This window comes from Triticum aestivum, chromosome 4A, assembly GCF_018294505.1.
Source record: "Triticum aestivum cultivar Chinese Spring chromosome 4A, IWGSC CS RefSeq v2.1, whole genome shotgun sequence".
Classification (NCBI taxonomy): domain Eukaryota; kingdom Viridiplantae; phylum Streptophyta; class Magnoliopsida; order Poales; family Poaceae; genus Triticum; species Triticum aestivum.
In genome coordinates this window covers 496,461,931-496,476,091 of record NC_057803.1, presented here as the reverse complement: position 1 = coordinate 496,476,091, position 14,161 = coordinate 496,461,931, and the positions used below count along the sequence as shown (strand labels likewise).

At 50.8% G+C, this 14,161-nt stretch overlaps 1 protein-coding gene across 1 annotated transcript; it reads left to right on the top strand.

Annotated features, from left to right (window-relative positions):
- The first annotated feature begins 2,851 nt into the window (after positions 1–2,851).
- LOC123086563 (serine/threonine-protein kinase-like protein CCR4) lies at positions 2,852–6,178 on the top strand. The gene has a single exon (XM_044508320.1). The coding sequence runs from the start codon at positions 3,199–3,201 to the stop codon at positions 5,569–5,571; it is 2,373 nt and encodes a 790-aa protein (XP_044364255.1). The 5' UTR covers positions 2,852–3,198; the 3' UTR covers positions 5,572–6,178.
- The last annotated feature ends 7,983 nt before the right edge of the window (positions 6,179–14,161 follow it).

The window sequence follows — 14,161 nt, the reverse complement described above, 5'->3', positions numbered from 1 at the left end:
AGGCACTGTCCTTTTAGCTTGTACTATATATAAGATGCACCAGCATCCTCGGTCCAGCTTGCAGGTTTGGCAACTAGTCAGTAGCTACTAATGGCATGAGCACCTTCTCTGATTCTCACAAAGATTTGTCTGGGGGCAAATGTTCAGGTAAACAAGTCAACAACCAGCATTCTGCTCTGGCTCCCATGTTATTTTCCTTTTGCTTTTGCAGTAGGTGAATGGGAACATCCGGATTTTCCTATGATTGTAACGACCAATAAGTATAGAAGTGATGGGTGGAGAAAATAAGGGTATGCGACTGATTGATTTCCACGTGAAGTCTCGGACAGCATGGCAAACCATCCGCATGGGAATCTAGCCACCCACGATTCATCTGTAAAAAATTCCAAGTTGAAGTATATCATGCGCACTTAGCAAGCCCAGAATTATTCATGCCGTCAATTGCAGTCTGTCACTCCCCACGAAAATGAAACAAAATTCCAGTTTATCACATCGCAAAACATTCCCCTGGCCCGTTTGAAATGCCATATTGCTCTGGGCAAGATTAATAAACCCAAACTGTGACAGATAAGTTCGTCAGTAAGTTGGCATTGCTAAAAATGACAAGAGTGTAGGCACAATAGGCCCCTCAATATTTTTATTTTCAACCATGCCACATAGGAGAAGCTTTATTGAAGGTGCCAGAAGCATCCGTTTAAAAAAGCTTATCTCTCAAATGGATGTATCTAGCACTAACTTGATGTTAGATACATTCATTTGAGAGACAAATTTTTTCGGACGAAGAAAGTATGAAGCAATTCGTGAAGCGGAGACAAGGATACTCGAGAGCGCCGGTGAAAAATCCACCAAGTGGGGCTTGACGTAACTCCAGTGTCAAGGGCAGTAGCCAGTAGCGATTAGAGCAGCGGCATAACCGATGATGAGATCTCTCCCATTCCATCGATCCTTTTCCTCATTTCCAACGGATATGAACTGGCCACGAAGGGGTTGACCCGACGATCAAATCCAGTGGCTAAGTCAGAATCAATCATATTCTCGCACAGGATAGAAACCAAATGGAACCAGACACTCCAACCGTTGGAACACTATGGTCAGCAGCGGCCGATCGAGTGATTGACCCGCCCACCTTACCGAACCTGACAACGCAGTCGTCTTCCCCCCTGGCTAGCTACTAGGCCTCCCGCTCCCAGATCATTCTGGTTTGGTAACCTTTTTGTTAACAGTATTTTAACGATAACATAAGCTTTCAGGAATGGCGCTTGGGACTTCCGTCGGTGGCGTGGCATAACAAAACTGTCCTGCTGAACCGCAGCGTAGCGCCTTCCGAAGATATTTTTAGTACTCTCCCTCTCTCTCTAAAATTGTACTAAAGCAACAACAAGTAGCTAGGATGGTTTTTTTTTTGCGGAAAAGCTAGGAGGGTATTAGAAAGCTAGAAAATAATATAAATAATATGCGGCATTTGCCGGTTCACGAAATGCTAAAATATCCGATGATACGGTGTCGAATGTCGAATTTTGGAATGGGAGACGTCTGAAACATAGTTCGTCATGTCATACCTGCGCGGAGCTCCGGGTTTTTGACAATCAAGTTTCATATATATCAATGAGTTTGTTAGAGTAGCCAAACATGATTTTATTCTATTCTGACCATTTTTCTTCTTCTGATATACGGAGAATATAAGTAGATTCTACATGTTCCACCTATCCACACAAGGGTCCCAAGACATCATCCACGCTCTGCTCGTGGCCGGATCATCATGCCCAACATCCCTGTCCGCTGCTGTAGCAAGTGCGCAATCAGCCCAGTCTATTTTCTGTGAGTTGCATTATGTGCGGTGCAGTTGCTTGCTATCCGGTTGCTCGACATGATGATTAACCAAGATAAAAGGGACGTTCCTTGCAGGAGCCTCCGACTGAAGACGCCACGTTTCTTAACCTGCCAACCAACACAAGCAGTGACCAATTAGCCAAGTCCCTATATCACCTTCGTCCTTCGTATTTATTGCGGCTGCCATGCACGCTGAACCAAGGCCACATGCAGCTGACGGTGACTGCGCGTGAACGATCACACATCTGTTCAAATGGTTCAATTCCATTGTTTTACCTTTCAATCATGCTCGGGCTTGGTTCAAAAATGTCCACGGTCAAAGTTAGACAAATTTAGGACCTGAATATCCGTCGAACGTCGGATTTTCAAGCATGACAAATCGATCGTTTCTTATGACAAATTATGTTTGCTGAGGATGACAAGTTTAGTTGGTGAATATGGCAAATTTGTCTCGTTCATTTCTTGCTAGAAAATTGCTCTACTTACAAACTAAATTTGCCATTCTCACGTCAATATAAATTGCCATACAAAAATTCGATTTGGCTTGCCTAAAAGTCTGACGTAAGATTATTAGCATTTCCTTAATTTCTTTAATGAAAATGGCACATGGGAGGAAAAAAAGTGAGACCAGGCTAAAAAGGAGCCGTTCCATTCAAAGAAGAATTAACCACGCAGCATCCTCGATCGAGCCTACACCTGAAGGTATGCAACCAATTATTGCCTACACATGAAAAAAGGAACCATGGTTATAAAAAAAAAGTCAGATTGGATTCGTTAGCAAAGGCCTATCCTGACATTAGTGATCGATGATCGCTCATCACTCGCCCTCAAAGTGTTTTCTCTCAACTCTCAAGGGAGGAAAATAACCCGGGCGGCAAGTGAGCAGGCACTATCATTTGTCCGGAATTGTATTGTAGCCATCGCCATGCGGAGAGACGAAACCAAAAGGGAGTCTACCCGCGCTTTTCCCCAGTGGGCAGTGGAACATATCAAACCGACCTGCTGCTGCTGTTAAGTAGGAGTAGATGGTGGTAGGTAGTTTTCCCCGGATGATAAACAAGCCGGGAAGCAAGCAACCCACGATGCCCACATGCACCATGATAAGCGACTCGTCTCCCATTTTGTTTCACACTCAGCCATTATCTTCTCCAGGAGTTGGCAGACACCAGACCAGTGGCAAAGCTAAGCTGGTGGGAATAGTTGGCAGAGCTCTGGTGAAATGCTGCGATGAAGTAGGCGGCTAAGCTGGAGGGACTAGTGTGGCTGACAGAGCAAATTGCTCACTTGCTTGGCTGGCTGGCCGCTCTACCATGTCCATGTCCGTCCGGCTCCTACTCCGCTCCACCGCTCCTCCCCCGCACGCGCGCGATGCGGCCGCCTCGGCTCTTCCTCGCCTTGCTCGTGGTGCCGCTGCTGCTGCTGCTGCTGCGGCCGGGCGCGGCGTCCACGCTCTCCACGTTCGCCATGGCCAAGGCCGAGGAGACGACCATAGTGTGCGGGCTGCTGCCGTCCGCGGCGTCGCCGGCGCTGCTTGACCTCAACTGCACGGCGGCCGGCGGCGACCACCAGCGCCAGGAGACGTACCCCTCCACGCACCCCTTCTCCGCGCTGGCCGGCGGGGAGGACTTCCTCTGCGCCGTCGGCCCCTCCTCCGCGCGCGCCGACGCCGTCGACATGCGCTGGTGGGACCTGTCCAGGCACGCCGGCAGGTCCAAGCGGGTCTACCTCGGCCCGCCGCTCCGGGCGCTCGCCTCCAGCGGCTACCGCGTCTGCGGGGTGCTCTCCAGCGGCGAGCTCCATTGCTGGCGCTGGCGCGGGCTGGCCATCCCCACCGGGCTCCGCTTCGTCGCCGTCGCCGTCGGGAAGGGCTTCGTGTGCGGCATCGTCGCGGGCCCGCCCACGGCCACGCCTATCAGGTGCTTCGGGAACAAGACGGAGGATATCGAGGCCGTCACCGCCGCGCCGCGGGGCGGGAGCTACGACGTGGTGGTCGCGTGCGGCCGGCACGCGTGCGCGCTCTCCACGGGCGGTGGGCTCTCGTGCTGGGGCAGCGGCGCGCCGTCGTTGGACGGTGAGAACGCCACCGCCGGATACGCTGCGCTCGCGCTGGGGGAGAGCGGCGTCTGCGGGCTGCGGACCAACGGTACCATCCGCTGCTTCGGCGACGGCGTCGCTGCGCCGCCGGAGCCCCTCGCCGGTCTGCAGTACAATGACGTCCAGGCGCAGGGCTGCGCGTTCTGCGGCGTCCTCATGGCGAACTACTCCCTGGTGTGCTGGGGCGGCCACGAGTTCAACGCCACCAACCGCCTCGTCTTCGACCGCATCCTGCCGGGCCCGTGCGTGCCCATGTCCTCGTGCCAATGCGGCGTCCTGCCGGGCTCGGCCAACCTCTGCGCCGCCGGCCGGTGCATCTGCGTGGACTGCGCTTTCGAGCTCAACGTCGCCGTCCCCAAGGCAGCGAACCCTGGAAAGGCCGGCAGCGGCAGGAGGAGAAAGATCATTATTTGGGCTGCCGTCGCGGCGGCTGCGTTGCTTGTGCTCGTGGTGGCATTGCAGTTCGCGCTGCTCCTATGGTGCCGCCGCCGTCGTCGCCGCAACAACAGCCAGGATGAGCTTGCCGCGATGCAGTCCCTGATGCCGCCACGGCTTGGGTCCAGCAGGAGCAAGGGGCCCGGCAGCGTGGTGGAGCATTTCACGCTGGACACCCTACGCGCGGCGACGGAGGGGTTCGACGACAGCCGCCGGATCGGGTCCGGGAGCTTCGGGTCGGTGTACCGCGGCACGCTCCCGGACGGGCGGGAGGTGGCGATCAAACGTGCCGAGGATCACGCCAAGTCGTCGAGCTCGGCGGCGCGGCCGGCGCGGCGGCGCGACCGCGAGACAGCCTTCAACTCGGAGCTGATTGCTCTGGCGCGCGCCAACCACAAGAACATCGTGTGCCTGCTGGGGTGCTGCGCCGAGTCCGGCGAGCGCGTGCTGGTGTACGAGTTCATGATGAACGGCACCCTCCACGACCAGCTCCACGACCGCAGCCCCATGGCGGCGCCGGTGCTGTCGTGGCGCGGCCGGCTGACCATCGCGCTGGGCGCCGCGCGCGGCATCGAGTACATGCACGTCTACGCCGTGCCGCCCATCATCCACCGCGACATCAAGTCCGCCAACATCCTCATGGACGACTCGTGGACGGCCAAGATCGCCGACTTCGGGCTGTCCTCCGTCCTGGACCCCGCCGGCGACTGCGAGGACAACCCGCAGCAGCAGGAGCAGCCGCAGCAGCAGCGGACGATCTACACCGGCGGCACGGTGGGGTACATGGACCCGGAGTACTACCGGCTGCAGCACCTGACGGACAAGAGCGACGTGTACAGCTTCGGCGTGGTGCTCCTGGAGCTCATGTCCGGCTGCCGCGTCGTGCAGCGGTACGCCGAGAGCGTGACGCCCAAGAACGTGGTGGACTTCACGGTGCCGCACATCCTCGCCGACGACGTGGCGCGCGTGCTCGACCCGCGCCTCCCCACGCCGACGCCGCACGAGGCCGAGGCGCTAGCCTACGTCGGCTACCTCGCCGCCGACTGCGTGGGCCCCGTCGGCTGCGAGCGCCCGTCCATGACCGAGGTGGTGGACGCCCTGGAGCGCGCGCTCGCGGCCTGCTCGACGGCGCCGGTCTCCCGCTCCGGGACCGCCCGCCGCGTGCTGTCCCGCTCCGGCACGGACCAGTTTGACCTCACTGACACCGACTAGCGAGGCCGGCCGCCATTGACCGCCACGCAACCCACGCTGCTGATGCGATGTCTGGATCCGCATCGCGTCAGCAGCCACTGGAGCCGAGGGAGGGGCCCAGGAAGGAAGCCACGCGAGTCGCCATTGGAACACACACAGTCGGGACGGAAAGCAATGCGAGAGGACGGAATCAGAAACGCGGAGAAGAAGCCAAAGCTGCGAGGATTCCTCCGCGAATTGACGGCGAATTTTCGTGGCGAGCTGCTGATCTTGGCGATCGTGCTCCGGCTAGTCAAAATCAAGGAGCGGCGACCGCTCGTTAACAACTCCACAGCGACGTCCCACCGGTTTCCGTTCGTCCTGCGTGCGTGCGTGCGGGTGAACCGGGGCAAAATGAGATGAGAAGACACGGCACCATGGAAAAAAGGAGGCCATTCTTTCTTACTTTTTTCTTTGTTTATTTTCCTTGCGGCGTGCACGCCTGCATTTGGTGTTTACTCTTTGGTTGTTTCATTGGGCGTGGGGATTCTTTATTGATGTGTAATTGCGTATAGATTTTTCTTTCCGAGGATAATTGTGTATACACCATACAAGATCAAAAGATTATTACAAAGGGTGGATTTTTTCTTTTCTTTTTGTTCATGCTTCTGTTTTGCTTAATAATTGCTCGTCCGCTGCAACGGGATATAGATATTGCAAAATTTGTGCAAATTTTCAAGTTTCGCACGCGGCAGAGCGGGAGTTGGGAACATGTCTGATGCCGTGTCGGCACACGATACAAACGTAATGCGAAACAATTGAGTACATCCTTGAAAGGTCTAGCTGCTGATTTTTATATGGTCAAAAGGGAAAAAGGAAAGAAGAAGAAATCCCTTTTTCTTTTTCTTGCTAGTGCTCATCTTCGGATGCTGCTCACTTTCTAGTGATTCTCCCTTTCACAGATCACTTTGCCTGCCTCCTCCGGATGCAAGGGGAGTAGCTAAACTCCTAGTGAGCTCACTGCTCATTTCTGGTAAATGGGGGGCTAAATTTCGTGTTTTGACCCTTTTCTGAAACTTATTTTGAGATTTGATCCTAGTTTGATTTTTTTTAATCTGACTCTTTTGCTATCGGCAGGGACCATAGCGGTGGGGTATAACAGCCTACCGCCAAGGTCCTTGACGGTAGGGTTACATGCCCTACCGTAAAAAAACTTCTAAGTATTGAACACAGTGCGTGCTCGTGCCTACCGCCAAGCACCTTGGCGGTAGGGTTGTGCAGGCTACCGCCAACCCTGTTGACGGTAGCGATGTTTCCTACCGCCAAAGTCCCTGGCGGTAAGCTGTTAGACCCTATCGCCATGAACTCTGGCGGTAGCAAAAGGGTCAGGTCTCAAATTTTTTTCAAACTAGGATCAAATGTCGAATAGATTTTAGAAAAGGGTCAAAACACAAAAATTTGCCTAAATGGGGGAGCAATGTATCGACCTTGTTTTGACGGTGGACATGGTATTAGTTTAGGCTCTGTTTTGGATAGAGATGAAGAGCCTAAAATTTTGTTGCGTCTTTTAGGATCATCCATGCCATCAAGGTGCAGGAGCAAAGCAACGGTTTTGTCAGAATTGTGCCTGTCGGAAGAGTTCTAGTTTTTTCTCTCGAATATGCACAAGCAAGTGTATCGTATATTGAAAAAGAAAGAACGAGAGTGCTCAACCACAATGAACTGTTAGTACAATCACATGTTATACACTAAACAATTCATCTAACCACCTAATCCCAATTTGGACTCTAACCCAAGTCACTCCACTCCTGAAGCCGCCCACAAAATGCCTCGCCATCCGTGCACGTACGACCTGCTGCCGGAAGTGGAACCCATGGAGGAGGAGGTGACGGAGCCGGAGGTGGAGGCAGAGGAGGAGGCGGCAGAGCCGGTTGCGGGCTTCGCCATGGCGGACACGCAGGCGGAGTACAAGGCCGCCTGAGCAATGGAGATGGCGAAGCAGATCGTCATCCTGGAGTCCATTCAGGATGAGAACTACGCCGAGGCCAACCGGTAAGAACAAGCGACGACAGAGACGTTGTTCGCCAAACTGGACATAGAGGCAGAGGGGGAGGAGTCGGAGCCTCCGCAAGCGTAAGAGCTGCCGTACTTGCCCGTCTACTGATGCCGGGCACGGAGATTGTCAACATATCTGGTGACGAGTAGTTTAGCTACGTAAGTAGTACACATGTTTTTATTTGTATGAGTAGTATGGATCTGAGGTATGAAGTTAAAGATTTATGGTTGGGACATACGTTTTTAATGTGCTACTCGGTCACTGTTCGTGGACCCGTTCGGACACGTTCGTCGACATTTCAGAGCCGGATTTTGGTGTTTACGGTTGCTGTGAAGTACTTGGAATGCATTTCTGTGCGAAGTGAGCCCCATCGGACGAGAGTGTTAGGCCTTGCATAATGTTAGGTGCTTAAGAAAGTGCTTAGAAAAATAAATCAGACTTTTTTTGAAGCATCGATGTCTATTTCTACAGAAGTGACGCCTAATTAAGCGTCTACCCTGTACAAATACGAAATTGCTTTGCATACGATCATTGTACATACGATCTGATGTGTCTTTACTGGACTCGATGCTGCATTCCTTTTGTTTTCCCGATGGACCTGGTTGATTGGATGAGAGCGCATGTAACAACAATCATATGTGTGTTCGGACGTGTATATGTCGTACGTATAGCAAGGCTCGTACAAATAAGCATTGATGTTTAATAAAAATATATTTTATTTCTCTAAACACCTCTTCTAAGTATTTTGCATTGTACAAAACCTCATTGGCATTGGGCATCCACTCCGCCCGCTTGCATGTCGTCTTATTTTAAATAGCTGCTACGAATCGAATTCTTCCCTTTACTACGTATCACTACTAGCTAAGCAAGTTTATGCCCCTACCACTTGTTTGAATTTTCTAAAAAAAAATCGCAGGGGAGCTTGGAATTTCACTTTAAAATTTAAAGGTTGGTTCCGTAGAATTGGTAGATCGGCTTGACATGGTTTGTGTCCACGGGAAATAATTTCTGATCGTTGCTCCCTCCCTTGCCTCATCGTCCGGGGCACATGCACCGATGCGCGCACCGAACTTCCCCGAAGCGTTATCTTTTTCATGTGCGTGACCACGACAACGACGTAACCGGCGTATCGTACATGGCAGAGCAGGAATGCATACGTACGTGGAGTTCCTCAAGTATACCAGCTCCACTAAAAAAGAAGAAGTGTATGACAGTATGAGCTCTCTCCAGTCCAATTAATCATCAAGGGCCCGTTTGTCTGGACTAAACAATCCTCCCCAGCTGCTTGATAAATGATAATCATGCTTACAACCAGACAAACGGGTTGTTTTTTTCCCCTCTCTCTTTCTTTTTTTGATTGAGGGATGAGACAAGCGGGTGGTTAGTTAGCCAAGCGGCCGCCCCCATTACATTCCATGACACCAGCGCCAACGAATGGCACCAAGCAGCAGCGACACGGTTTGACCGCCCTTTTCCCCGTAGCGGAAAGAGGCGATGAGAATGAGACGACGACGACGTCGACCGGACCAGGAGTCCGTCCGTGGCTAGCCACCTGCTCCTCCACGCCACGCGCGCATGCATGCGCCGGCCGAGCACGCAATGATCGCGGGGTAGCCGCCGCCGGCCAGCTGAGGCTGATGGTGCGAGCCGGCGTCCTCTTCTAGAGCTGATGAGTGCGCGTGATCTGGTCGTCGACGCATTGCATTCGCATTCGCGCCCGTCTCGTCGTCGCCGGTGGCGGCAGCGGCAGCGGGCGACCGGGCGGACAACGCTTCTCGGCTTGTTGGGTGACCACTTTTCCGAATCGGACGAAAAAGGTTGCGTGGATTGAACATGGGCTCGTACCGGTGTAACGCTTTTTCAGACGGTGGATGCGTATCCTTTTCCTGGATTATCATGCTGTCCTCCCCCCGATATTCGTGTGTCTTTTAGCTTTCGTCTTCTCGCTTTGCTTTGCTTGCTTGCAGACCCAGAAGGCGACGGGTCAACGTCTAGGTACCATACTACATGGACCGGTCTGCTTGTACAAGGTGGTCAATCACGATGTGATTTTTTGCCTTGTTTCGTCCAATCGCCTTGTTCAAGTTTCACTCTGGTTATTATGTTATTTCCTGTGAAAACACACCTTTGCTCTTTTCAATTCCATTCGTCAAGCTTTATCTATTTGAGAAAATTGTTACTGTTCATCAAGCTGACTATGATAAAGTTAGGGGCCTCATCGTCCCAGATGCATGAAAAATCAGATGAAAAACTATGCTTAGCTAAGCCATGAGCCACTATATTGGCCTCAACGACTACGTGACATAGGATTACCCTATCGCAACCCCTACGGAGGAGTGAAAAAGGAAGAAGCTTGTCATTGACACCAGAGTCGGGCCGGCAAAATCCGGAGCCCTGTGCGAAATTCAAAATTGGGGCCCTATCTTACTAGAAAAAATTAAGCAGATACCAATTGAAGATTATGAGTCAATGTTTGGCAATTAGACGAACCGTCTAACTCACCTAGTCTTGTGTCCCGTCCGGTTAAACTGCTATGTTCTGATCTTCAACTGAGGAGGCAAGCAGTGGCGGAAAGCAAACCCTCGGCCATATTTTTTCCTTTAACATAGATAAATTTTGGCAAGTTGTTACTACCCAAAAATACCTCATAACATTCCCAAAAAATACCCATTCTAAAACATACAAAATAAAGCTCAGTTGCTCAATAAATCTAGAGTTTAAACTCAATTGGTAATGATCCAAAAAGTAGATAAACATGGAAAATTGCAAATAATAATAAAGGGATGAAAAGAGTACCAAATCAATTGTTTGCTTCATCCATAGCTCCCATAACCAGATCAATAGTAGAAGAAGAACCAATACCTTCAAGGCATCAAAAGTATAATTTCATAAGAAAATGCATAATCATCAAGTGAAATAATTATCATTAGTATAAATTGAAATATTTACCATTCGGTTGATATAAAAACCATTTGCAAGACCTTTAAGGTTGCATGATTTCAGGTTAAGATGTATGCTTCTGTTCAAGCATTTTCATTTTAGAATCAGTTACATATTTATTAATATCCACTCTTCAAATATAAGTGCCAATATCCTAATTTTTCAGTGTCATTGTTGACTAGAAACCTACAGTTTACATATTTATTCAGCCTAATATGCATTTGCTGACCACAACACCACTAAATTAGCTCTGCATCTGCATGTACCGTAATGCCTTGGCTTTCCATCGTTCTTCTAATGGATCCAAATCGACCTATCTTCAAGCACGCATCTCCTTGGGAATTTCCTTCGAAAATCAACTAGTTCCAACCATACCGTTGAAGATCATCTTCTGCACAAGGGAACGTGAAGGCATAGGCTCTTAGGCAGGGGCCACCGGCGGCCTCGGCTGGGGCGGATGGAAGCACGACGGCAACAGGGCGAAGCGGAGGTTGGGCTCGTCGGCTCGTCGCATCGTGGAAGGCCGTGGGTCCGAGCGCACCAGCGCAGCACGGCCAGGGCATGGCTGATGGGTTGGGAGGGGGCGGCCGGGGAGCGGGAAGACATCTCTGGCGGCCGGCGGCGGACTGGGAGGAGCAGGTCGCGTCGCCTCCCTCCAGTCCAGTGCGTTAGGTCATTTGGTGTGTACCGCAGGAGTAGGACGGCTTGGCATGGGCTGTATGTTGGGCCGCTGAAGCCAGCGCCATCCACGCCCCAGCAGCATACATAGTCACAGGCCTATACAAAAATTTGGGGCCCCCAAAATTTATGGGCCCTGTGCGGGCCGCACAGTCTGCACAACTATGGGCCTGGTCCTGATTGACACACACTGCAAACTTTACAAACATGACACACTCCATCACCAAACGAACAAAATCACACCAAAGCCAAGCTTCAACATGGTCAACTCAAGATAGTGTCATTCGATGCGATCATACGCTTCATCATTTCTAGTTTAATGGCACAAACTACATTCCCCCCTTCTTTCTGCTCTTCATTGCATGCAAACTATCACATGCAGTAAGAACATTGTCTGTGATAAGACATTCGTGGGTGAAAATACTCTGTTCAACACCAATTATACCATTGAAGCATTCTCTTGCACGGTTAGTAATATCTTCGGCAGCAATCTTATATATAAACATGCAAAGTGAGATGGGACGATCACGATATTGAGAAATCATTTGTGGGAATCATACCTTACGTATTGGAGTGATTGATGTGTCATTCATGCCTGTCGGTAACTCCTCGCCATTCAAGAAGTCAAGCATCGCTGGAACTATATGTCATCCCTCAATAAATCTCAATGACGCTGAAAATCCCCCGCCATGAAACCATCCACCCCGGTGCTTTTGAGGTAGCCACATATGGTTTCTCGAGATCATAATTCATGTGGACCGGTTAGGAACAAAATCGAGCAAATCATGCATCTGCCAAAATCGTTGAGAGCTATGATACTCTACCGCTGAAAGTGCAATTAGCACTTAAACTATTTTTTGGTGTGATGACAATGTGGTTAGTGGAACTAATATCGGTTGCTAAAGTTTATCTTAGGATATTGGATACAAGTTGTTCTTGATGGAGGTGTGCAACCCCCCATTTCAAAAAGATCAAAGGAGTGGTCTACCGGCGATTCGAAGGTTTATTTTTGGTTCGAGTTGAGTTGTAGGAAAGACCGCACTGTTAAAAGGGGTCTCTGAGGAAGTGTGTCGTGTGGGAATGCCATTGCCAAAACCTATACACCTAGTCGCCCCACTCCTACCACCTTTCTTCTTAGTGTGCTAGTCAGGTACCCAGAAAGTTTGCAACAGTGTGTTTCTGGATACCCCGTGCGCACGGGGTCTGTTGACCCCCGTGCACACAGGGTAGTCAGAAACTCTCTGAGTACCCCGTGCGCACGGGGTCTTTTGAACCCCATGCGCACGGGGTGGTGCGTATGTCTCTGAGTACCCCGTGCGCACGGGGCTGACTTAGCCCGTGCGCACGGGGTCCAATGGGCAGAAACGGCCAGCTTGGGAAGAACACTATAAATACCCCCTTCTTCTTCCTCAATCCCTAACCCTAATGTCTTGTTGAGATCCACCATTGCTACACTCCATTTTGCTTAATACTCTCAATCCCTCCACCCAAACTTGTTGAAACTTTGGGGGTTGGGAGAGCAAGACCCGATCTACATCTGGACCATACCAAATCGCGTTTCCCGCAACATTTCTTCCCCATTGACCTTGTTACTCTTGGAGCTTGGGCTTCTAGGGGTTAGAGGTTCCTCCGGGAGCTTCCTTACTTATGGTGTGCTTCAAACAAGTTTGTAAAGGTGTGGTGGTCGCCTTCAAGACCAACCCCAAGTGATTCGAGGCTCATCCGTTGGGGGTGACTCGAAAGAGATTACGGTGAGCCTTCGGTGGCGTTTCGCAAGCTTTGGCTCCGGCACCGCTCTAAACGGAGAGTAGCTCTTCCCCAAGGAAGGGTGATTTTCAGGATAAAATCCGTGCCCTCGTCTCACTTATGGTTAATCCTTTCTTGCACTTTACTTTGCCTTGTATTCTTGTTGGCTTGCTATTTAGATTGTTGCCTAGCATATTTAGCTTTAAGCTTGCTTGTCATATAGGTTGTGTTCACCTAGTTGCATATCTAGTGAACCCTATTTATCCGCAAAACCTTAAAATTGACAAGAAAGATTAAAATTTGTAGTCTCCTATTCACCCCCTCTAGTCGACCGTATCGATCCTTTTTCAATTGGTATCAGGCCCTCGTGCTCTAATATAAGGTTTTACAACCTTAGAGAATATGGTCGATCTAGGGAATGTGGGAGGTGGCGCACCCATTGCGGAGGATGGTGAAAACCTACCCCCCCCCCTCGCCATGACCGATGCACTTGTTGCTCCGGTCGTTGCTCCCGCCGCTCCCGTTAACCCGGGTGCCCCCTTGACCCCGGTCGATATTCTTTCAATGTTTGCGGATCTCACAACCGCTATGTTGAAAGAAGTCCGTTCCTCAGTCAAGGAGGAAATTGATGCTCGCTTAAAGCCCTCGACATCTGCATCAAACTCATTTGATCCAAATGTCATTCATGATGCGGATGACTCGAGAGAATCTCTTGCATCTTCAGCTCATACTCAAGTTCCCAAGTACAATGTCGTGGAACCCTTTTACTCACCGCAACCCTTGCAATATCCTCGCATTAATCCTGTTGGGCCTCTGCCCCCTTTGAAAGCTAATGCGTTTGCTAAATGGAAGCTAGATATGGAGTCTCATATTCGCAGTGCATCAACACAACTTTGGTGGATTGTGATCAATGGATTCAACCCCAAGGACCAGATGAATCTCACTTCAAGAGAAGCGGTTGATGATCAACTCAATGCAACCGCCCACAACATGTTGCACACTGCGGTGACCGAGTACTATAGTGACTCCATTGCTCTTCTTAAGACCGCCAAGGAAATCTGGGATTGCCTTGAGGAGGCTCTTGAGGGAGATGAAGCAATTCGAAGATCTCGATTGGCTTTGCTCAAGCAAGAAGTCAATCTCTTTGTGAGGAATGAGGGTGAGTCTGTGGAAGAGGTTTACCGAAGGTTAAAGTCACTTGGGCTCAACTTG

Bases quoted from the DNA above. Each gene is read 5' to 3' on its own strand.
- LOC123086563 (XM_044508320.1), top strand. From the start codon at position 3,199: ATGCGGCCGCCTCGGCTCTTCCTCGCCTTGCTCGTGGTGCCGCTGCTG.